The sequence below is a fragment of the Haplochromis burtoni genome, unplaced genomic scaffold (assembly GCF_018398535.1).
Source record: "Haplochromis burtoni strain Fernald_Lab_line unplaced genomic scaffold, NCSU_Asbu1 Contig_21, whole genome shotgun sequence".
In the NCBI taxonomy this organism is placed as follows: domain Eukaryota; kingdom Metazoa; phylum Chordata; class Actinopteri; order Cichliformes; family Cichlidae; genus Haplochromis; species Haplochromis burtoni.
The window spans coordinates 349403-373489 of record NW_024582382.1 but is presented as its reverse complement, the minus strand read 5'-3'; the positions used below and the strand labels follow the sequence as shown (position 1 = coordinate 373489).

General features: G+C 39.3%; 2 protein-coding genes and 1 long non-coding RNA gene across 3 annotated transcripts; all 3 read left to right on the top strand.

Annotated features, from left to right (window-relative positions):
- The first annotated feature begins 6 nt into the window (after positions 1 to 6).
- Positions 7 to 4875, top strand: mreg (melanoregulin). Its single transcript, XM_014333039.2, has 6 exons — positions 7 to 2161; positions 2300 to 2574; positions 2680 to 2842; positions 3058 to 3148; positions 3230 to 3396; positions 3885 to 4875. The coding sequence occupies exons 2-6, from the start codon at positions 2477 to 2479 to the stop codon at positions 4086 to 4088; spliced, it is 723 nt and encodes a 240-aa protein (XP_014188525.1). The 5' UTR covers positions 7 to 2161; positions 2300 to 2476; the 3' UTR covers positions 4089 to 4875.
- Positions 4876 to 8154: 3279 nt separating this feature from the next.
- Positions 8155 to 9960, top strand: tcap (titin-cap (telethonin)). The gene is made up of 2 exons (XM_005920388.1): positions 8155 to 8440; positions 8685 to 9960. Exons 1-2 carry the CDS (start codon positions 8292 to 8294, stop codon positions 9073 to 9075), a joined length of 540 nt encoding a protein of 179 aa, XP_005920450.1. The 5' UTR covers positions 8155 to 8291; the 3' UTR covers positions 9076 to 9960.
- Positions 9961 to 21596: 11636 nt separating this feature from the next.
- On the top strand, positions 21597 to 22331 carry LOC102296361. The gene is made up of 3 exons (XR_006054109.1): positions 21597 to 21743; positions 22002 to 22043; positions 22211 to 22331. It is a non-coding gene; the product is annotated as an uncharacterized LOC102296361 (long non-coding RNA).
- Positions 22332 to 24087: the final 1756 nt, after the last annotated feature.

Sequence of the window (24087 nt, the reverse complement as noted above, 5' to 3'; positions counted from 1 at the left end):
TACAGAATAGCTATAACAGTAGTATGACTGAAACAGCTGTCTCTCTGAGCCTTATCTTTCTGCACACATTGATAGTCATTGATTTACTGCTTTTTTGTGTGTGTGTGTGTGTGCGTGTGTGTGTGTGTGTGTGTGTGTGTGTGTGTGTGCGCACGTGTGTGTGTCTATTTTTTCACTGCACCGTCATGGATTTGTTTTTCTGAGGCACCTGCCTGCACTTCACAGCCATATTTCTACACAGTTTCTTCTACTTTACTACACTGTGATACATTACAGGGGGCTCTCTGCTATCTGGTCACCACTAGAGGGAGACACCACTGATCCACACAGTGAAGCCTTCTTGGTTTGACACCAGCTTCTGTGCCATAGTGCAACATTAAAGCAAACATTTAATTACTGTATGTTTTTTTTTTTTTGTTTTTTTTTTAAATGCTGCTTTTGTTTTGCACTTTGGGATCAGCCAGGAGTTCAAACCAGGACTCGGATCAGCAGGCTGTTAGACAGTTAGTACAAAAGATAATGTTCATAGGTTAGGATGCTGTATACTAATGTTTTGTTTTGTTTTGCCAATAACCTCAAGTGGCCTTGTGTTGAAGTAGCTTGACTTATTTGTCATGAAAGGTTATTACTATACTGCTATAATTAGATTAGGCCCCCTGTGGCCTGAGGTGTGGCACTGAATGAAGTTTTGTTAATGTTTTTAATCATGGAAAAAAAAAAGAAGAAGACATCCCCTGCAGCTTAAGTTGTGTATCAGTGTTATGATGTACCTCGGAAGATCAATTTTTAGGATTACATCTGGAATCAAAAGAATTTAAAAGATGAAGTTGGTTGAAGTTATTGTGAAGTTGACCTGAAGAGGGCGCTGGTCTTCCCTGAACTTTTCTATATTGGTGTAACGGTAATAACACTTGTGTGGGTGTCACAGTTACACCACCGACTGTGAGGCATTACTCTTCATAAGCTTGTGTATTTAGTCACGCTCAGAAATCATTAAGCCCTAAAAAACAAGTTTATTAAGATTATCTGGATAATAAATCAGGACTCATTTACAATACTTACTGTACTGAAGGAATGTTGGAAGTGAAAATAAATAATGATATCAATAATTTGGTGCCTTTTATCAGAGTAGTTTTACATGCCAGTCTTTTGTTTTACTTTTCCATTTATTTCCTGCTGTTATGTCTGTGCTTTCATATCCTCCACAAAGATTATTTACATAAACCCTGCTTAGAATACTTAACTGTGTTTTTTATAATTTTAAATTGATTTGTTTATACAAACATTTTAATTTATGCTCATCACTACTGAACAAGATTTTTTACTGAGTCTTAAACAGTGTCTTACGTCTAATAAAATATATGAAAAGATGATCTAGCTCTGACTTCCTTCAACTCACATATTTAACCAGTATCTGTATTAACTTGTATAAATCTTGTGCTCTTATTTTTGAATATATATTTTTTAACATAGGTAGATAGATACCCTTGTAGTTATCTATCTACCCATCCATCCCTGCATCCATCCATACATACACACAAGAGTAGCTTCTACCCATATGTTTCTCTGTGGGTGCTTATGTTATGAATAATAACGCCCTGTTTCTGCAGCCTTGCATGATATTCATTGCTGCACTCACAGAACTTTGCCAGAGGTCACTGTTCTCTGTGTGACTTAATCAAAAATAAGCATGAAGCGTTTTCAAAAGTTTTCAAAAATAAACTGATACTCCCCAAAGAAATTTTTTATTTAAACACAGAACACGATTAAGTAATGCTAAATAATCCAGTTGCATAATCCCTGAATCGACACTGCAACGGCAGACTTGTTATGGAGTGTAATTAATCTTACTGCTGCAGAAGAGATCTGCTGTCCTTGGGGCAAAACACATTGCTTGAGAGATGAAGCAGCTCACATGATTGTGCTGTGACTGTCTTCTGAGGATGTGGGTGTGGGAATTTGTGTTTCTTTTTGTTTCGATGAGAGCACAAGCGTCCCACTGCTCTTGTTGTCCTCCATGTAAAGCTGATGAGAAGCATCGGTCCTTGGGCTGCCGTCATCTGCCTGAGCACTTTTCCATCAGGCCAATAATCTGGAGGGAAAACCTCTCGTCAATTTGGCGCTTCAGTGAAATCCTGGAAAATGGGAAGCTAAAAACTTGGTAGAGTTTTAGATCTGTGACCTTTATTTTGTAGCTTTTTTCCTACTTGTTCTTATTCATGATGATTTTTATTCGTTCTTTTTATTAGTGGAGGGCTTGAATGTTGTCACAGCTGCTTTTTCCTTTGCCAAAATATAGGTTTTGGCTAAGGTCCGCTTTGTAAAGAATCTCTACAGAGCATCCCACAGGGACTGTGGCAGATTCTCCTCTGGCATCCAAGAGGGCGTTCCACTTGTGAAAGAACTGAAACACAACTTCTCTCTGGATTATCTGACATTGTGAACATCCACTACCAGCTGACTCTGTTCTTAATAGATGGGTTCAGCCTTTAACAGGTTCTGCATGCAGTTCTGCTGCTGCTGCTGTGTTGCTGATGATGAAGAAGAAGAAGATGAAAAGCAGCCTTTAGTACCGTAAGATGACACAGACAAGCATATCATGTATATCACGTACAGCCAATGTTTGAATTTGTGTTAACAGCTCGTGTCTCTTCTTGTCTGCGTTGGCTGACCGCACAGTGCGGATCCGTTGGACTATTTTACCCGTGAAGTCCAGAAGCGTCGAGATGAGGAAACAAACCTGTGGAGTGAGCCGGGAGACCCCAGCCATTCAGAGAGACAGGATGACCGGGTGCTCTACTCTCTGCTGCAGGCCAGGCAGAAGACCCGCATGGGCTCCACGGTATGTGGGGCAGGGACTAACAAAAATGTGTTTTTTCAAGGTGGAATAAAAGAAAATCTGACACAAATAGCTTAAAAATAACTGTATAAGTTGCAGTTCAAATTTTACATTTGAAATGCAACATTTTACATTGCACTGTGAGTACTTTTTGGAGGTTATTTGATTATCCGGTTAATTTAAATGCCTTTTGAGGTTATTCTCCTTTTCTTGTCCAGGGCTATCGTCGTCTGAGTGTTGATATCGAGGCCATGAGAGACACACGCAGAGAAGTCAGAGAGAAATGGAAGACAATCCTGGAAAATCTAGGTGGGGCTTGACCGATGAGACATGCTATAGTCTGAGAGATTATTGACAATCCATGCTGAGATTATCTGCCATATTTTCCAGGTTTTATGGCAGAAGCAGACTCTCTGCTGGCTGTGTCTGCTGGGGGCTCACATGACCGCATGCGTAACGCCCCGAGAGCACGTGCCCTCCTTCACACACTTCACTCTGAGACCTCCATCTTCAACAGCAACAAAGAACCACCACCAGAAAGATATCTTTTCATCCTGGTGAGAAAATGGGGCTTGCTGGTGGGAAGTGCACCATCACTGAACTTTGACTTCATACTAAATCAGATTAACTTTGCTATTGCCTTCTGATTAAGGTTTGAAAACAGCCCTGTGAAGTTTAGTTCGAGTCACAAGTAGATAAACTGCATCATTCATGGGCAAATATGATCGATATTATTCTTTAATAGATTGCCAAGGCTGTCCAGCTCTCATTATAGTGTAGATTGTAATGAGTTACGATGGGTTAAGTGGTTTAGTCCAAATAATATCAGTTTTATTTAAGTTGTGACATCAAAAGAGTAGGAAGCTGCAATTTAATTCGGCTTTTTAAAAAAAAAACAACAACTCAGATTTCATTCAGCTTTGTATCATCACAAAGAAAGGTTGGCATATTATGGATACAACAAAAATCCCACTTTTTTTCTGTCTGTGTTCATATTTGGTTCCGTTCTTTTGCTTCAGCCTGTTGTTTTTCTCCTTCTTTACAGGATCGTCTCCTGTACCTAGATATAGCTGAAGATTTTGTGGCAAAGGCAAAACGATTCTACCCTCCAAAGGATGACTCTGACGAGGAGACGCCAGGTCTCTCCGTAAACCTGCCGCTGCTGCTGGCCAGGATGGGGGCCATGAACGGAGGAGGGGAAGATGAGGAGGAGCAAAGCGAAAAAGATGATGAAAACTTGAGTGACTGAGCCCAAGATCTATGGGCTGCAGTAATAAGAGACACAAAGCAGGGGGCAGTAGTCATCAACCCTGGAGACCTGGTTGACAGCTTTGCATAGCTCTTATTCAAGTGTTTGTTGCCTCATACAGTGTTGTTGCTGCTTTTTTGGAAGTTCTAGGCTAAAATATTCCCCTCTCTCATTTAGCTTGACTCTTTTTTGTTTAGTCTGGCCGAACTCTAAAAGGAGATTTGCAGATTTTGAAATGAATCCCACGGATGAGTATTAACTGTGTTTTTTCTCTCCACCAAAGAGTGTTATCGGGGTTGTAGGCGGTTCATTGTTCATGTGTTGTGAACCTTCAGGGTAACTATGTTCTTCTGAGCAATGCTTCTTTATAGTTCTGTCCTATGATTATCAGCACTCATTTCATTCAATCATGTGATCAGTAAGAACGCGGAATAAATAGCACACCGATCTGATGTCAGACTTTCCTCTAAAGGTTTTACAGGAAAGAGTGTTTGCATGATCACTGCTTTAACTCATTTGAATCTGTATGTGGTTTAAAATATTTGAAGAATAGCAAAAAGAAATGCAATGCGAGTACTGTAAGTTGAATTTTTAAGTTGGTTGTTTGCGTGACTGAGATGGAAGAATGTTTTTCCTGTTCAGCAATTTGCTGAAAATGTGAAAGATTTATACAAGTATGCGATAGTTTGTGTTTTGGTGTGAAGTTACCTTGAAATAAAGTTCCAGCCTAAAGCCTGTTTTATGTAATGTCACATGCATCTTTCTCATGTCAGGTTGCTTGCTATTCATAAAGTTACATAAATTCAAACGAGCGAACTAGACTCTAATTTTCAATGATATTTAAAATTACGTTCAGTTAAGCGTACTGAGCAATGGAAACTGTGGCATGGGAGCAACAGTCTTTTGAAGTGGAACATAAGAATCTTCTTCATCTGTCTGTATACTCTCATGTGGCCCGTCAGCTGTGCATCCATGGCTGGCTTGGACTCTGTCCCTGTTCTGAAGCGGCATGTCCAGCGTCTGACCGTCCCAGTGAGACCAGGTCGGGTTGCAAGATGGATGGTGATAATGGTGTTTTGGTAGTCAGCTGTTTGTTATTGTTATGTAAGAGAGAGCAATACACTGTTGAGGGCACATGTTTGAACACGGCACCAGCCCGATGGTACAATGGCGCACAGATACACAAATAACTGGTAACAACTGAGTTATATGACGCACAAAAGTTGATACTGTGTGCAGGAATTAATACAAAGCCAGATCCCTTTTTATTATCAAGTACAAGTGTCAGGTTGACCTGTTCCTCTCTCCTCCCAAAGTCATTTTCGTGTTACAAATAAATCCGACTTAAAGTTCCCCTCTCACAATATTTTGCCATATTTACCACCTCCTGACAAGCCTTGGCTTTATCCTGCAATTGCCCTTCTCTTTCTGTTTTCCCACCTACTCCCTATCTCTTTCGCGGTGACAGCTCATTTAAATGTCATTTTGCAGCAGCTGTGGCGGTGCTCTTATGCAACACAAAGTTCTTCCCGGCCGAGCCAGGCCTTGTGCAGGTGGACAGACGAGGACGGTGGGGGGTGATCACTGTGACAGACCTAACCTCATCACTGCTCACCTTTACAAACTATACACACACCCCTGGCTCCATTTGCATAGCATGACTCACCCGAAAACAGCTAGGAAAGGGCTATCTGATGGCCTCTTGGATTTTGGCTTGTGCGTGTACAAATAAATAGACAGCACAAATTTAAATTGTCACTCTGTGTATTACAACTGACTGCTTCACATAAAGTAGCTTCTAATAAGACATGACCTCAACACAGAAGGAGCTTGCATGGTGACTTACTGGGTTTCTGAAATGGCATTCAAGGTTGTCATGGTGTCATAACATGACTGAATCAATGACCCAGGAGATGCTTATCGTTTTCTTTTCTCAGTATGACACTCATATGACACTGTTACATATATACTGGCAGCCTGCTGGGAGATTGTTGAAAGAAAAGTGAAATATTTTTGGAATTTGCAGGCAAATGGATGTTAGCCTTTAACTGTTGCCTTAAATATGCACGACACGAAGAGTCAGTGGTGAGGAATAGCATTAATTTACCCGAAGTCAAGAAATATACTCAAAGAATCACAAAGTTATGATCATATTTGTTTTTCAGACAATCTGGCACAGTACAGCAAAAACCTTAAAAGAAAATAAAAAATCGATTAACACATCAGGCTTCTTTTGCTTGGGATGATTATATTTTATGCTGTGTCTGAGGTATATGATATCTGGTATATGATGATATCAGTACCTGATGTGGATTAGTGAGTCAGAAACGGGAATCGGTAGTAACATCAGACCAGCAGATAACTGTCAGAGGTGAGTGTGAGTGAGTGTGTGTGTGTGTTTCACAGCCTGTAACCCGAGTTGATTATGGCCTGCATGGCGCTCTTTCACTGAGGTAATGAATCACTGGAGACTGAGCTCTCACTGCTACTGTGAGACAGCGCAGTGTAATGGCATCTAATGAGGGGGTATGATGTTGTCATGAAGCCTGGCGGGGGTATAAACTTATTCAAAGCTGTATTATGAATAAAAAAAAACAGCATGAGAAAAATGACACTGCTACTTGTATGGCTTTTTCACCATTTTTCTGACAACTGACTGTATATAAAAGATGGATGTTGCCACTGTGACATAATGTGGTTTGTGAACTCACATTTTACACCCTCTATAGCTTCCGTGTTATTTTTGTTTTTTGGAGCCAGAGGTGACAATACTTAGGCAAGTGTGTGAAATGCTAATTTGTCAGCTAGCTTGACAAATGCTGTCCTAAAGCATGGACATAATTTTGCATTTCTTTATCCTGGTTCTCATTTTGATGTTTTTTGGCTTCATGTCTAAAACATTGTGGTTAACACAAACTTTAGATAATTTTCACATGTTGTTATAAATATTTAGTCAGGTATTTGCTTGTTTATCTTACATTATAAGCAAGCAAATTACTCATGAATTTTGATCCAAGAGATGGCGTGTGCTGCCAATCATCAAATTAGACTGCAGAAGTTAGCTTGGTATGGCCACCTTTATTCTTTAACCTGAATAATGGTAGGCAAGCTTTTGTAATTTCTTCAGAAATTCTTCAGTCATCTTTAGAAATACGGGTTTCAATCCATGACTAATAGTGCTCCATTGTGTTTTTCCATATATATATTCTTTTCCTCCATTGGGAGTGTGTTTGGGATCAATGTCATGCTGAAAAATGAAGCAGTCAAACACTTAACACGCCAGATAGAACTGCATTGTGAATCAAAATCTGAGGGTTACATCAATCTACTCTGACAAAATCCCCCAAACCATGACAGAGCACAGAAATGAGTCCACTGTCAGAGGCTATAAGATGATCATTTGTAACCTTCGCTAAAGCTTTTTCTGTACTGTAATGAGTTCTGAAACCTGACTGAAATTCTTCAAATAAACCATCCCTCTGCAGATTATCAGTAAGCTGTTTTACATCTACTTTTTCAAGATTTTTTAGATGAAAGGAAGGTTGAAGATTGGCTTATAATTAGTTAAAACCGTCGGGTCACGTGATGGCTTTTTAAGTAACTGTTTACAAAAAAGAAAAAAGAAAGAACTGGACTGAAAATTAGTAGGTAGTTTCTGGCTCTACAGGGTTGGCTTCGGTTGGCTCTCCTTTGCTGCTTTGTGTATATCATGGCTATAATCTTATTAAGATTCCTCTGCTAAGTCTAAACCATTTGTGTCTGTCTGTGTACATGTTTACATTATTCCATCCATAGTTTCTGTAATATTTCCCCCTCTGTGATCACAAGTGAAGTGGAAAGAGTTGGGCTGACTGATTACAAGAGCAGGCCCAGCATTCAATTTGAGAATCAGGGGATTTTCAGTCGTATTACCCCTGAACCCCACTGCAGGGAAACTTCCAGCTGTCAGGGAATGAGGCACGGAGGACTTGGTGTCAGATGTCCAAGCACACTGATTGTAGAGTGACAACATGAATCCAAAATAGAAACAGAGCATCTATAAAAGCTGTGGACAGTCCTAAGCCTGGACATAGACAGCACTAAGAAGGACAGAGATAGTGGAAGAGTAGAAGTAAAGCCGACTGAAGCATCACTGTTTCCTGTTACCTTCGGACTGATCAACAAGACCCACTCAAGGCGATAAATCTATCTGCACCTGAGAAGATGCCAATCTGTACCGTGCTGGAGAAGAGCAATGGTGTGCTGGTGGGAGCTGAGCTGACCTGCAGTGTGAGGGAAGACAACAAGGCTCAGAGGGAGAGCTATACTGCTGACTGGCACAGCGTTAGTCTCAAGACTCAACCTCAAGACAGGTAGGACCAATGAGATCATGTCTTGTTATAGGTAAGACCGTATAATATGATAAGTTGCTTTTAAATGAGAGGAAAACATTCACTAGGCTGTAATTTCAAACTTTTCTTACTCTCATAAAATATGGATGAAGATTGACTTGAAAATTATTCTCATAGTGAAAAGCAGTTAAATGTTAATTGGGAAGGTAAATTACAATAAGGCCCTCAGTAGTTTCTAACTTCAACTTTCCTTTGATGCCCACAGGCAGACCATGAACATGAACGACACTTCTCGTAGGGAGACTCTGTCCCGGCAGTGGCAGGCACGTTCACTGACACAGAAGTGTCCCTCTGGTGTCTTTAGGGTGGGCACAGTGGAAAGAGGGGTCAGGGAGCACCAGTTGCTTCCAAAGAGAAACACCCTCCCCTTGCCCATCTTTACCCCTGCAGAGCTGGGCGTCAGGCTCGGACGTGGAGCGCCACACACATTGGAGGACCTGCAGCCATTTCCCACTCCAGATGGAGTGTGTCCCAGCAAGAGGACGGTGGATGAAATCACCAGAGATCTCCCTCCAGTCAAGCCAACCCTCATGGAGTTTGCCAAAGCACCCAAAGCCCTGGGGCGCTCCATGTCTCAGGAGGCCCAGAGAGGGTGAAAAACAAAAGGACAAAAGAAAAAGAGGGGATGCTAGGGAGAGACGAGATGGATGACAGATGGGAAAGAATATTCAATAAGCAGAGTGTGTCTGGAAACATTATGACAAGATGTATATAGATTTACCTCTAGTGACACCTAATACTGTAGAAGTTTGGCACTCTAAATCTCATATCTTGTCATTGTTGGCATTTTATAGTGATTGGTATTAGAAATGGTTATGAGAAGATGTTTGCATTGGGACAGGGAAGCAAGGAGTTCTCTTAGCTGTGCCAAAGCCAATCTCTGCATGTGCTGGCCAGCTGGCCTCGACATATCTGTTAATCGTTCAGCGTGACCTAACATTTGTATGCACTGGTGCACCTTAACCATTTCTTTTGCCCTTTCTTTGCGTATCGAAAAGTACAGTCTTCATGGTGTAAATGAAAGTGTTCAGAATAAATAAATAGATGGAAAAGTATAACAAAGGATGGGAAGAGAAGGGAAGAATCAGAGAGGAAATGGAGGGCTGAGGGATCAGGAAACATGCCTTAGAGCTGGTCAGCCTTCAGGACTGCCTGCCAGTCTTTCATCTGTGTGAAGGGTACAGAGTGCACTGGCAAGATCAAACGCTGCAGCTGTAGATATGTGTGTGTCCCTCTCTGTGTGAGTGTTGGCACGTCTAATCACAGTAACTTAGGAAAACCAATAACCTTTTTTTTAATGTGCATTAACTGATCTGCCTTTTTAGTCGAGTGGCAGCTCATATTTATATCTGATAGAGGAACAGATACTGTTATAGCTTAGAATACCTGTGGTCATGTAAATGAATCTGAATTGTGTGTAACAATGTTGTAATATTTTGTTAGACATCTATTATTTTTACTAATAAAAGGTGAACTACTCATCACGTCTCTGTCTTTATGGTTGATGCCTGAAGTGCAACATAAACTTAATTTGATTACATTTTATTTGTGGTACAACATGAAAGAAAATAGCAAATGATTAAAGCCTAATATAGAGTAGATTGTTTTTCCAAGGATTCGGGAGGGACATCAATAGCTCTACAATGACCTGCAGGTTTACCACTATGTAAACCGAACAATATAATAGAATGGATGAAAATGTATTGGTTCCTGAGGTCAGTTGGTTGTGGGTGGAAGAAAGGGAGAAAATAAATATAAATATGCAAATAAATATGCATGCAGCAACCAGAGGTTAGAGCCCAAACCATGACTTGTTCCGGTAACAGAACAAAGGATCACTTGCATTATGAAAACATGCATGCACATGCACTGTTATGAGACAAAGAAGCATAAACAGCTGGGGATCTGTCAACTATAATTTAGATAAGAATGCATTTTCACTGTGCCCTCCACCCTTTAAAACAGACCCCACTTTACGTCCCTCATTTATCTTTCATGTGTTTGTTCTCAATCACAGAATGCACTCATCCGCTCTTAGTGTGCACAGCTGAAATAGAAGTACTGCCTCACCCCATCTCCACTATATCTCTATGTACAATTTACTCAGTCTAACTTGTCAATTATTACTCCTGGCATTAGCTGCCCTTTTCCAATAAAACTTAATTCCTCCGCTGGTTATATTTGTCTCTTTAACCCCTTCTGACTCATTGTCTCCGTGTGATAGGCAACGCGTGGTGGTTTGATATTAATAGCTGGGTAAACATTCGCATTGCCCTGGAGACAGGCGAGAGACAGCCACGAAGGCACGCTCTTCCCATTTGAGCTCTTAATCCTAGTGTTTTATCTGAGATCTGGGTGTGCTGGCTTCAGTCTCTATCTTTTAAATCACCCTCCCACACTGCTGCTGAAACACTGTGCTAACTACTCAGCGCTGTCACAGTACAATCGAGATTTCAAACTCCAAATGAACGAAGGTTTCGAACCTCGAAACAATTTTCAGCAGGTGCCAAGGAATGTGAAATTTGAGATGGTGTGCGTTGTCAGAGTCAAATCCATTAAATTGACACTGAGATTTTTTCCTGTGCCTCAGCCGTCTCGGCTGCAAGGTCCTTTCTGTATTTGGCAAATTTACCCTATCTGCTGCTGCAAGTAGGTTAATGTGAACTTTGAGATTTGGGTCCAACTGTCTTAACTCATGTGTGGGATGGGGATTAAACTTGACCTTGCCTGTTTTCTTGCCTACTTTCTTATTTTTTAACATACCCAACATTTGAATGAAAACTATTTTCATCTACATGGACAATGTTTCCTGTCATGAACAGAAGAAATAGTCATCACTGTGTCAATAAGAGAAGATCAAACAGTGGCACACTGCGAGAGGTGCTTTTCCTAATGTCGCTCATGGCATATATGCTTTAAGCATGCAGAGTCACCATTGATGCTTGAAGCATCTTGCTTGTTGTCTGTTTCTCGTCGTGCTTCTGTGATAGATGTCACCATGTGTTGCTGCTACCTACTGGATAATTTGGGTAGTGTACGTTGAACAAAGACTTAAAAAAAGAAAAGGAAAAAAGAATTTTTTTATCTTTCATAAAAAATCAGATGTATATATTTGCAATAAATAAGTAAACATCAAACATAAAGATGAAATCATCATCTTTGTTGCCCATTGCAAAACCCAGCTGGTGAAAGCATTAATAATCATCTTCCCTTCTTCTCTTCTTCTGCCTTGGCAGCACTGTTGTCCTTTGTAAAAAGAACAAAGACAAAACATTACACAGATCTAAAGCTTCTGATTAACTCATCTATTCAGCCATCCACAATCAACTGCGCCATAATCACAAGCAGTGGCTCCAATCAGTACCCTTCTCATCACAATTATTGTGATGCTTGCTGTTGTCACCTCTTTGTCATTCATGCTGTTTCAAAAGGCCCCAATGACATCACTAGTAGACCGTGTTAATTGGCTGTTGGCTGGGTGTTGCTGCGTGGATGGTTTTACCTGCTGCGGGGATCGAGTTGACATCTGCAGTCCCAGAAGAATTTGTCAGGCAACAATGAGATAGCCTAAACACACATATAACTGCTTTTGCCTACACTCATTGGTCAGTTTATTAAGTACACCTCGCTAGTATCAGGGTGGACAACCTTTTCCCTCATAACTTAATCTAATTAATATGAACATATATTTAATAAGGTGAAGGAAATACAGTCCAGAGTAGTCTATGTAGCTGATGTACATCCAAGATGCAAATCTCCAGCTTCACCACACCCCAGACGTGCTTTATTGGCTTAAGTTTTGGTGACTGTAGAGGCCTTTTAGTACTTTGTTATGTTCAATGAACCCCTTTTAGAACATTTGAGCTTTGTGATATACTGCATCGTCCCGTTGAAAGCAGACATCAGAAGATAGAAACACTGTGGTGATAACAGGATGGATATGGTGAGCAGCAATACTCAGCTAGGCCCTGGAATTTAAATGAGGCACCGTGAGGCTCAAAGTGTCCTGAGAAAATATCTTCTAAACCATCACATCTGTCAAAGCATCCTAAATTGTTAATACAAGGCAGAATGACATTATTCTTATATGATATTTATGCCAAATTCGGACCTTACTATTGAAATGCAACAGCAGAATTGGAGATTTATCAGATCAGACAATAGTTTGCAGTTTCCTGTTTATTTAATTTTTGTGAGCCCTCATAAATTGTATTCTCAGTTCTGAGCTGACAGGAGTGGCGCCCTGTGTAATCTTCTGCTGCTGCAGCCTGTTTGCTTCAAGTTACCTTGGTTATAGCGAGTGACTATTTGAGTTACTGTTGTCTTCCTATCACGTGGAAGCAGTCTGGCCAGTGTCCTTTGACCTCTGGCATCAACAATACATTTTTACACAGAGAACTTCCGCTCATGGAAGAGTTTCTCTTTTTTGGACATGTCTGTGTAAACACTCGAAACTTTGAAGGAAAATCCCAGTGGATCAGCAATTTCTAAAAAACTCAGACCAGCCTGTCTGGCATCAAGAACGACACAATGATCAGTGTCATTTAAATCACATTTCTTCCCCAATCTGATTCTTTTTTTGTTTGAATTTCAGCAGGTTGCCTTGACCAGTTCTAAATGCCTAAATGCAAGTTGCTGCCATGAAATTGATTATATAGTTGCATCAACAAGCAGCTGAAAAGGTGTACCTCCCAAAATGACTGGTGAGTGTAAGTCATGATCAAAAGTCCAGTGACAAAAAAAAAAGGTATACACATGATTAGGTGCACAATTTTGAGTCTCATCAATAATTGGTTGGCACATGACTTATTGGTATTCCTAGATTTTATGATTTAAAAATTGGACCGCTATAGTTATTATAAATTAATTTTTCATAAACAGAATGAAAATTCTCAGAAATTTGTACCAGGGAAGTACTTTCTATAGACTTTCAACATGTGTTATTTTCCAGCTGCAGCTGCACATCCAACCTGCTACCCGAAACAACATTTCTTGGTTTTTCTGTTTTTCTGATGTATGATTGCTTGATTGAGAAATGTCCTTGTACAGATGTTTAGCAGACATTCTTGCTTCATTTTGCTTCATTGTTATGCATAAGGCTAAAAAAAAAATCTACTACATCATACACAAATCCACTTAAATATATGCCATCCAAATTAGCAGAAATGGTCACTATAATTTCCAAATTATGAGTACATTTGAGCCACGCAGTAGTGATTTTCATGAATAAATATACACACAGTGAGGCTGTGTCTGAAAAATGACTTTGAGTTTAATTAAAATCTTATATTTGCTCTGTCTGTGTAAAATAAATGTCGGTTCCTCCTGTGAAAACTTAGCCTGCTGGCAGATAATGATTTGAGGCAAAAAGAGCTAAAGGAAAATGAATCTGATCATTCTATGTCTCGATTAGTTTTAAAATTTAATCTGATAGTTAATACTGTGCACTAGCAATAATTAGTTGCCATATTAAATGTAATAGACATCACCCATGTCTGTGTTTTTGTCTTCATAGTTCTGAGTGGCCTGAGGCAGGGCAGGACATGTACTGGGCACTGGGTAATAGCGATGAGCATCTGTGGGTCGGCCTCATTCTCTTGAATTAGAACCTAGTCTCTGGGAACCTGACAGAGTGAAGGAGAAAAACAGCTCAGATTAATTTTTCAGTGAGAGAATTTAGTCATAACAAAGTTTTCACTGTTAAAACTTCAGTTCAGTAACCATGACAATTACTGAACTCATTTCTATTTTGTTTTACGGCATTGCATTTTAGTAATTGCCATCCCGATTCACTTTTTAAAAACGTTCTTTCTCTCTATTTTTGATTACATACCAAAAAATTAGATACTTTTAAGCTATACAGGAAAAGGTGAATGGCTCCTCAGTGCCAAGTGTTGGCAGCCGTGCTGTTTCCTTGATCTGTACATGTGCTACATGCTCACATTACTTGAATTAACATGCTGGCAATGTAAATGTGTTGATGATTTTTAGTAGGTTTAGCACTGGATACAGCATGAGTTTTTAATGAAATGGTCATGCTAGAGGACTTGCTACAAGATTATATTACAATCCATGCTTTGTGCTAATAAATTTGTGTACCAACTTTCATAGCAAACTACCAAGAACAGAGAAAGCACTTGCAATGGATCATCAACCTCAGTTGATTTCTTTTTCTGGTATCCTTGTCAGTGATACATTTTTCAAACCATGCAACATAAAATGTTTAAAAATTATGTCTTAAACGATTTTGTCTTCTATATGAACAAAACTACTAGCCATGTTCTTTGACATCAGGGGGTTTTGGTACCGTTGCCACAGGTGTATAAAATCAAGCACCTAGCCATGCAGTCTGCCTTTACAATATTTGTGGGGGGAAATGGAAAAACTGGTCAATTTAAAGACCTCACTTTGTTCAAGTGAAACTTTGTAACACAGGTGGTAATGTTTGGGAACCACCACAACTCAGCCATGAAGTGCCAGACCGTGTAAAGTTACAGTGTGGGGTCCCTGAGTGGGTAAAAGTCATCAACATAGTGGGTAAAAGTCATCAACACTCTGGTCCATGTCTGTCTGTCTATGTAACTAACTACTCTGAAACTCTGTATAAAGTTTTTGTGTATCCAATGTACATTTAAAGAAACATTCCAATATTAAAAATAATTAAGATTAAGTCTAAAGTATCCCAAACATCAGTGTTTCTACAATGAGTGGAATCAGTTATATAATCTTACTGAGTTGAAAGGCTCTTACTCTTAAGTGAAATTAAGTAAAAATCATTCAGTTTTGTAAAATCAATTTATTAGTGTTTATCAAAAGGTGATGAGGCTTTAAAAGGTGACACTTCAATTTAATGTGGTTTTGGATTTCATGACGGTGAAGCTCATATTCATTTTTGATTCTCTTCTTTATTCCTAATAGAATTTAAATTGTTTAATCAAATCTAACCTGATCTAGAAAATGTACTGAACTCAACTGAACCCAAACTAAAGAAGAACTGTTGTTTCATTAGAGCCCCCACGGTCCTCTTGTTCATAATGATCGGGTGGATTTGGGAATTCTGTGTGCTCATCAGCTCCACGAGATCTGTATAGTATTAATATTGCCTACTCATACATGGACACACACACATGTCACCATCTGAGGGTTGTCCAATTGTCTTATCTATTTTATCTGCCTGCAATTCTGTTTTGCCTCCCTCAGGGTGACTCAGTGATTAACCCACATTGTATCAAGCAGACGTGGTCATTGTGCAGTGCCAAGCTCAATTTTTTTCACCGTCTTGTCACTTAAGATTTGTTCGGCAATGACTCACCCCACTAAATTATTAAAGGCCTAGCACGCAACAAAGAGTCAAGGGAAGTTGCCTACATTTCAAAACTCATGATACACGTATGTGCTGACAATCCGTTCAAGCAATATTTGTCACTTTAATAAATGATACAGTTCCTTTCTTTTTTTTCTGAAGCACAATGATGCAACTTTCAGTAACTTGGAAAGCTGTGGGATAACTCACCATCTTCAGAGGATTAAATATTTTTATACAGTAAATAATGTAGTAATGATACCAAGGACTGCTCATGCAAGGAACACGTGGCTCATGTGAAACAGAGGATGGCTGGCTGAGCTCAGCACACATGTGGTCATTTTTTCAAATATAACATCTAGTGTGTGTGTGTGTGTGTGTGTGTGTGTGTGTGTGTGTGTGTGTGTGTGTGTGTGTGTGTGTGTGTGTGTGTGTGTGGTATGCTTCAAATTCAGTGTTTTCACTTTTTGTTATCTTAAAAAACAAAATGAGGGTTTCATATTCAGCACATGTTCAGAATAACAGATTCATATTAACAACACCAAATTTTACCTCAACATGAAATGAAAGAAAATGAGCTAAACAAAATTACCTGTAACCATGGCAACTAGTGATCCTAATGTTAATGGCAGAACTGACAAAATTATATCATCCCTCCAATGCAACAAAGACGTGTGTCCAGTCTTAGATAATCACCACTCTGTCTATAGTTTATGCCTCATTTCTGCCGAAGACATCGTGTGATCCATGAGCAGAAAACTTCAAGATAAAAACAGTGATGAAATTTCCATTTAAACCGAGCCCAGGCTTGTCATTAATTATCCCCTTAAGCTTAAAATCTACTACCACCATGCTAAAATACTCCTCCTCTGCAGCCCTTAATGATTTCTGTCATGTTGCATTCATCCCTATCATTGTAAAATGCTTTGAAAGACTCTCTTTTATACCCAAAATCCTTTTTCCTATTGCTTAGACCCCATAGATTTGCCCATTTCACCAACAGATCAGAAGAAAGTGTCACCTCTAGACACTTCACTCTACCCTTATCCATTTGCACAGCCCCAACATTTATGTCAGAATCCTGATCACTGATTACAGTTCAGAATTCAGTATCTGAATTCAGCAGCTGATTTCCGTGCTCCCATGGGTCATTTGACCCAGTGTTTCTGTGTTTTTGGACTTTCTAGTGTTAATTTGAATATTCTGTTATGTTGAATCCTGGTTTATTTAATATTTATTTATGTTTTGTGCATTCTTAGTGCATTTATTCTAGCTTTCAGTTCTCAGTTATCTCAGAATTAGTGTCCTATCCACTTGTGTCAAGTATCCTGTGTTAACTTTATTCATGTGTTTGTGTTTTCCCAGTTAAGCTGTCACTCTTCTGCTTTTATTTTTAATAAAATATATATATTGACATGATAGTATCACAGTTGCTGCAGATTGTTTGCACATCCATGATGTGAAAGTCCTTTTGCACCAAATTACAAAGTTGTTCTGTTGGACTGAGAGCTGTAATTGTGTTATCCATTTGAGTACAGCAAACTCATTATCATGAGCTTTGTGACACGGTGTGTTTTAGTTTAGCTCTTTTGTCCCGTCTGCTGTGATTTGATTCACTTGTGTCTTATTCGCCGCAGCTGTTTCCACTTCCTCTAATCACCACCATGTGTATGTATCGTCTCAGTTGCCCATTGCCCTTTATCAGAGCGTCTGTTCATCTATCCTTTGTGTCTCCCAACTCCACTGGTGCAGAATTACAGTGACCAACCCAAGTTATCAGTTTTTCTTTTTATTCTGTGTTTGTTTGATTGTTTTTGCTTTCTGGTCACCAGCCTCAATAAGACATTTCTGTTTTACTACGTCTGCCTGAGAGTCTTTTGCATCCTCACATACAACATATGGCATCAGTCTGTAACTTGAATCTAGTTATGGCTAGCCAACTTCTCCTCTTCCCTTCTCACCTTGAATAATAGGGTGCCACGAGGATGGTTGCTGAGCTCTCTTGTCTACTTGCTCTTCACCCATGATTGCACTATTATTTATGACTCCGACATCATAGTAAACTTCAGACAGCACAGAGATATGACTGATGAGGGAGACAACAAGACTGCTTACAGGGATGAGGTTCAGCATGTAGCTGAGAAGTAGATAAAGGTGATCATTATGGAATTCATGTGAACCATTAGCCATGCACACATCCATATCTACATCAGTGCTTATGCAGTAGAAAGTGTATAAATCTTTATTGGCATCCACAACTCCCGTGATTTCCCCTGGCCTCTGAACTACCCTACTCTGATCAAAAAAGCACATCAGTGTCTTCACTTCCTGAGGAGCTTTAAGAAAGCTCATCTGTCTCCTAGGATACTAATGGACCTCTGCTGCTGTTCTAACAAGAGTATTCTCACCAGCTGCATCTCAGTGTAGTATAGCAATTGCACTGCTTTAAAAAAAAAAAAAAAAAAAGCAAAAGCACTGCACTGGGTGGTGAAAACTGCCCAGCAGATCACTGGCATCCATTTGCAGACCACTGAGAACATTGATCAAAAAACCTCCCTTGTCAGGGCAAAAAGCTTTATCACGGATGTCTCCCACATATCTACTTTTTAATTGTCTTCCATCTGATGAGCTCTACAGGAGCCGCCGCTCCAGCACAAGCGGGCTCGGGAAGAGGTTTTTCCTGAGACTGTGACCCTGCTAAACTCTATGTATTGACCAGTGCACTTGCTGTGTGAACCTCTGAGGTTATTCTGCCCTCTGATGATATCACATGCACATCCAACTGCAAATACTGTAGTTACATTGTACATAAAACAGCCTATATAGATAGATATATTGATTTGTCAACGTGGGAAAATGTACATGTAGCAGAAGTCACCTGACATTTGTATACCTCACATAAAAACAATCACATCAAATATATACATATAAACATATACATACATGTATACTGTAAGTTATAGCACTACACATGTTGCAGCACTTTAATTCCATATACCAGTGCTTTAATTCTACTGTATGAACGTGTTCTTTCTTTTGCACTTCTGTTTCTGTGCTAACTACGTTTAATTGGCTTTCTATCAGTGCATTGCACAGTGACAATAAAGCATTGCTCTGGTCTAATCTAATCTAATCTAATCTAATGATTGGGCATGTGATGTAATGACAAATCATCTAATTACACCACACATGTTTTACTTGTTGCATTTCTTCACACGTTGAACAAGATTACAAGTTATAACATAATAAAAAGTAGCACTGTGCCAGTTACAGAATCTAGGCTTGACTGTCATTACAGCTGTTTTGTAAAACACTTCATTTAAATATTCTGAATGACACCTTTGTAAATTGTCAAGAAGTAAGAGTGTAGCAGCACTTGAACACAAAACCTGAACATAAACTCATATACGCGCACACATTTTATGCAGTTGTCCAAGCTCAAGAGCAGACCATAAATAATATATTTGAGTCCTTGCTAGCAAGCCCCATAATGTGACAGACAGGCAAGAAGAGCAGTGAGTATGAAATCCTGAGATTTAGTTTGGTGACAGTGTGCCATAGCCTTCTTGACGTGACCACCGGGGCCTAATGGAAGGAGCATCGCAGGAGGCATCATAGTCTGCGGGATGGTGGCAGTGGTGGGCTGAAGAGCCTGGGGAGGACAGATAGGACTGTAATGAGGTTCTCTGCCTGAAGGCACAGTGGCTTAGAATAAAATGCAGCATGAACCTATACAAGAGGTGAGGCGCCACTTATTGAGAGAGAAGGTTTATTGTTCCCAAAACAATGAACATTTCAAACATCAGACCTTCAAGCAGAAATTATTGCATAAACACTTAAGACTCAAGGCTTGTAACTGAGGTTTAAACTGCACAAAAACAGATAAAGAGCTTTGGTAACAAATATTGAATTCTAATAATGCACATTTACAGGCAACATCTAAAAAGCACATGGATCATACAGCTGAAAAAAATCCATCTAATCCCTATGTGAGAGCTCATAAGCTCCTCACTATGTAACTGTAACCCGTTTACTGATGTAAGGAAGCCCAATGTAGCAGGTTGCCAAGGAGCCAAAATACAAAATACATATATATACACATGCAATCACCCACACAGAATATACCACACATGCACACACACCCTCTGTCTGTGATCACTGCACTGACCCACAGTATGCAACAGGCAGGTTGTGTAATTAGGCTCACTTGGAAACCAAAAGCAGAGCAACTAATTCACAGAAATAAAACTCTGCAATGCCAACCGAAAAAAGCATCCACCCTCTCTGGGCTTGTTTTTGTGAATCTCAGTGGATATGATTAGTCTTCATCATAACTTAGTCTTTCATAACTTTGACTGCCAGGGGGGAAAATGTCAAAGTAAAAAATATCTACCATTTACATGTATATTAAAAACTAAGTATAGATGTTCTTGGTAATGTAACTTGAAGGATGTAAGACTTTATTTTAAAAAAATCTAGCCGAATAAGAAAAAAATTATGATTTAAATCACTTTTACATGTGCAAAGTTCAGAGTGCTTTTGAGCATTCAGCAGGTCGCAAATAGGTGTTGATGTTATGTGTCATTGGAAACAACACAAACAGTGGGAGTGATCAGTCAAACTGTGGCTTTGGAACAACACTGACCTATGTATATCTATTTATATATAGATAGATATAGATGTCAAGATATATATTGACATGATAGCATCACAGTTGCTGCAGATTGTTTGCACATCCATGATGTCAATCTCCTGTTACACCACATACCAAACTTGGCCTGTTGGACTGATGATTGTGAGCAAACTCATTACCATGTTCAAGAAAACACTTTGATTTAAGCTTTGTGACAGGATGTATTATCCTGTTGGAAACTGACATCAGAAAATACAGTGTGGTCATAAAGGGGTGGATGTGGTCAGCAGCTAAGCTGTAGCATTTAAATGATACTTAATTGGCACTAAATAGCTCAAAGTTTGTCAAGAAAATATCCTCCACACAATTACACCATCCGCAATAGCTCAAATCAAATCAAAAAACATGATAGGTCTGTGCTCTTATGATGTTTACACCAAATTCTGACCCTACCTTTAAAATGTCAGAGCAGAAATTGAGACTCATCAAACCAGGCAATGTTTTTCAGTTTTTGTTCAGTTTTGGTGAGCCTTAGTGAACTTTAACTTCAGCTAACAGGATCTGATGCTGTAACGTATCTCCTCTTTAGAGATGCTTTTCTGCATACCTAACAAGTGGTTATTTGAGTTACTGTCCGCTTACAGCAGCCTGTCCATTCTCCTCTGACATCCACAAGGTATTTTCTCCCAGAGAACTGTCACTCACTGGATACTTTTACTCTTTTAGGCCATTCTCTGTAAACCCCGGGGATGATTATTTGAGAAAATCTCTGTAGATCAGCAGTTTCTGAAATATTCAGACCAGCCTGTCTGGTACCAGCAAACATAATACATTCAAAATCACTTTCCTCCCCATTCTGATGGTCAGTTTGAACATCAGCAGGTCATCTTGACGGTGTCTACATGCCTATATGCACTGAGCTGCTGCCAGTTGATCAGGTGATTAGTTATTTATGTTAAAGAGCAGTTAAACAGTTGTACCTATTAAAGTGTCCAGTCAGTGTATTGCTTAAAAAGATGTAAAAAAAAAAAAATACAGTTACTATAAAACTTTCATAAACAAATGGAGTATTGCTTAAGCCTGTTTAACTTGAAATGAAACAAAAGACAGTTTAAATGATTTAAAACTCAACTGAAATAAGGAGAGGCTTTTTAAAAAGACACTTTCAGAAGGTCACCGATTTAGTTGACCTGATTTCTTTTTCATGCAGATTATTCCAGAGATTTGAGGCTATGACTGCAAGAGCTTCCACCTGAAGTTTTCAGTCAGACCCCTGGGACACACGAGACATCAGTCCTAGGATCTCTCTATATAAAATGGCATTCACAGTAAGAGGTCAAAATTATTAATAAGAGAGAAGTTATGACAGATCCTAAACATAATCATAAAATTACTTAGAGCCTGTGTAAGAGCAATAAGAATAAGTAAATGATCATATTTTTCAGTTCTGGACAAAAGTCTGTATATCCTGGAATTTGGTTCAGTTAGGTATTCAGTTTCATTATCCTGATACAATGAGGGGAAAGATTGTAAAATATGTGTTTAGATATGAAGTGTCGTCACTTTAGTTTTTCCCCTGTTTGCAGAAACTGAGTGTGATACAGCAGCTTGCTTCCATCTCCATGCAGGTGATGCTTAGCATTATTTGAAATAACCGTGATATGGCCATGAGTCCATATTTATTAGTACACTCAGGCCAACAATGCATGTTTAATAGATAGTTACAACATGAAAACTTTTATTATTATGGCAGACGACACTAATTAACACATAGTTGTGCATTCCTGCATTCCAGCTCTCCTTCATTTCTCGACTCTCCCCACTCCCTGTCAGTAGAAGGGGCCTTCACACTCCCATTTCATCGCCAGCTCTGTAATTAAAACGCTGTAATCTAGGTGGATCGTCTCTATTTTTAAAACCCCTACCCACCCCTCGTCACTGTGTGGGTAAAGTGACACAAAGGGAGGCATCAAGCAGTGAAAGAGAAGGAGGAGGAGAGGGTAGCTAGGCAAACAGCAGCAGGTGATCTACAACATAGTGAGAGATGAGAAAACTAAGAAACTATGTTTAGTTAGCGAAATGGCCTCAAGACAATTCTTATTGCATTATCCTGTGGAGCCCTGCCATTCGCATTAACTACTCTAAATGATACATTTTTAACAGAAATAAATGTGACAAAGTGTAAAAATACTAGCATTTATTGTAATCCATTGCCCTGTTACTTTAAATAAAACACCAACAGCATAAAGGGATGAGCAATGCAAGATACAATCTTTTTAAAACTGTGTTATTGTGATGATGTCAAAATTAATGACAGTAAGAAAGCAGTCAGTGTTGGATATTTCTTGTGGCATGATGAAGGGAATGAATGAGACGACACAGAGACAAGTTAAAAAATTAAGAAATGATAAACACAGAATAGCTGGTACAAAAGCTGGTAATACAGAAGGCCAAGCCAGAACCGGAGCATAGGAAACAAGAGGCTGATATAAGGGAAACAATAGACAATTTAACAAAGAAAAACGCAAAAGCATTATGCTTTCGTTGACTGATTTTGACGGAAAGTGTTTGAAGCAACCAAACACTTCCCCTCAAAAATCCCTTCATGCTTTAGAAATTTTACTTTGAAGAGTTTTGCCTTTAAAGTCAAACAGGAAGTAACTGAGACACGAGGACTATGGCCAAATGTGATAGGAGAATAGCAACAGGAGACACGAGAATAACAAAGGCAGGTGAAACTGGAAACATGAAGAAGCGCAACAAAAACAACCATGATAACAGTATAAGAATAGTGAGTTGTAAATAAATTGCCAGTTCAGGCTGCTTTATTTGTACACAGCAGATCTAGTCTGCAGTACGTGACTCATCCATTCCCACATGCACAATTTTCAAAATTACATATGGACAGCAGAAAACAGATAGTGATTGATATTTATTTTCCAATTTTGTGTATTTAGCTACTGTAACCACAAAAAACCCAAACTTTTTTAACCACTGAGGGTTGTAAATTAACTGCTTTTGACAAGCTCTATCCTATTTTTCTGCAAAGATCATGCTGTATGTATATGTATACTATGTGCAAAACCAGTCTAGTCATTCTCCTCTGACATTAACGAGGCATTTTTTTTTACCCAGATAACTGCCCTTTACTGGATTTTTTTTCCCCTATTCAGACCGTTCTCTTTAAACCCTTGACATGGTTGTGCAGTATCCCAGTGGTTGAGCAAGCCCAGTAGCAGTTTCTAAATACTCAAACCGGCCTGTCTGACACCATCAATCACTTAAACCACATTTCTTCCCTACTTAGATGCTCATTCTGAATTTTGGCATTGCATCTTAACCATTTCTATGCATCTAAAAAGACTGAGTTAGTGCCATGTGATTAGCTCATTAGATATTTGCATTAATAAGCAGTTGAACAGGTGTACCTAAAAAACTGGTATGTCAAATATGAATCAGGCCCTGCAGCTTTCTGACTCTAATTCCCTAAAAGCACCAGGCTCCTTAAATATGTTTAAATTATTTGCGCCTCTCAGTAATATTTAATCATGTTCACACTCACACATTCACAGAAATGGTCGTCAGTGTTTGTTTAAAGGGTTAGCTCATTCTATTAGCGATCATTTATTCATACCCCAGGGGTGGTTGGAGAAGGCCATGCATGGAGACACC

Bases quoted from the DNA above. Each gene is read 5' to 3' on its own strand.
- mreg (XM_014333039.2), top strand. From the start codon at position 2,477: ATGGGTTCAGCCTTTAACAGGTTCTGCATGCAGTTCTGCTGCTGCTGC. The intron at 2,575-2,679 runs GTAAGATGACAC...CTGACCGCACAG, and splicing joins GAAAAGCAGCCTTTAGTACC to TGCGGATCCGTTGGACTATT. The intron at 3,149-3,229 runs GTGGGGCTTGAC...CATATTTTCCAG, and splicing joins GACAATCCTGGAAAATCTAG to GTTTTATGGCAGAAGCAGAC.
- tcap (XM_005920388.1), top strand. From the start codon at position 8,292: ATGCCAATCTGTACCGTGCTGGAGAAGAGCAATGGTGTGCTGGTGGGA. The intron at 8,441-8,684 runs GTAGGACCAATG...TGATGCCCACAG, and splicing joins AAGACTCAACCTCAAGACAG to GCAGACCATGAACATGAACG.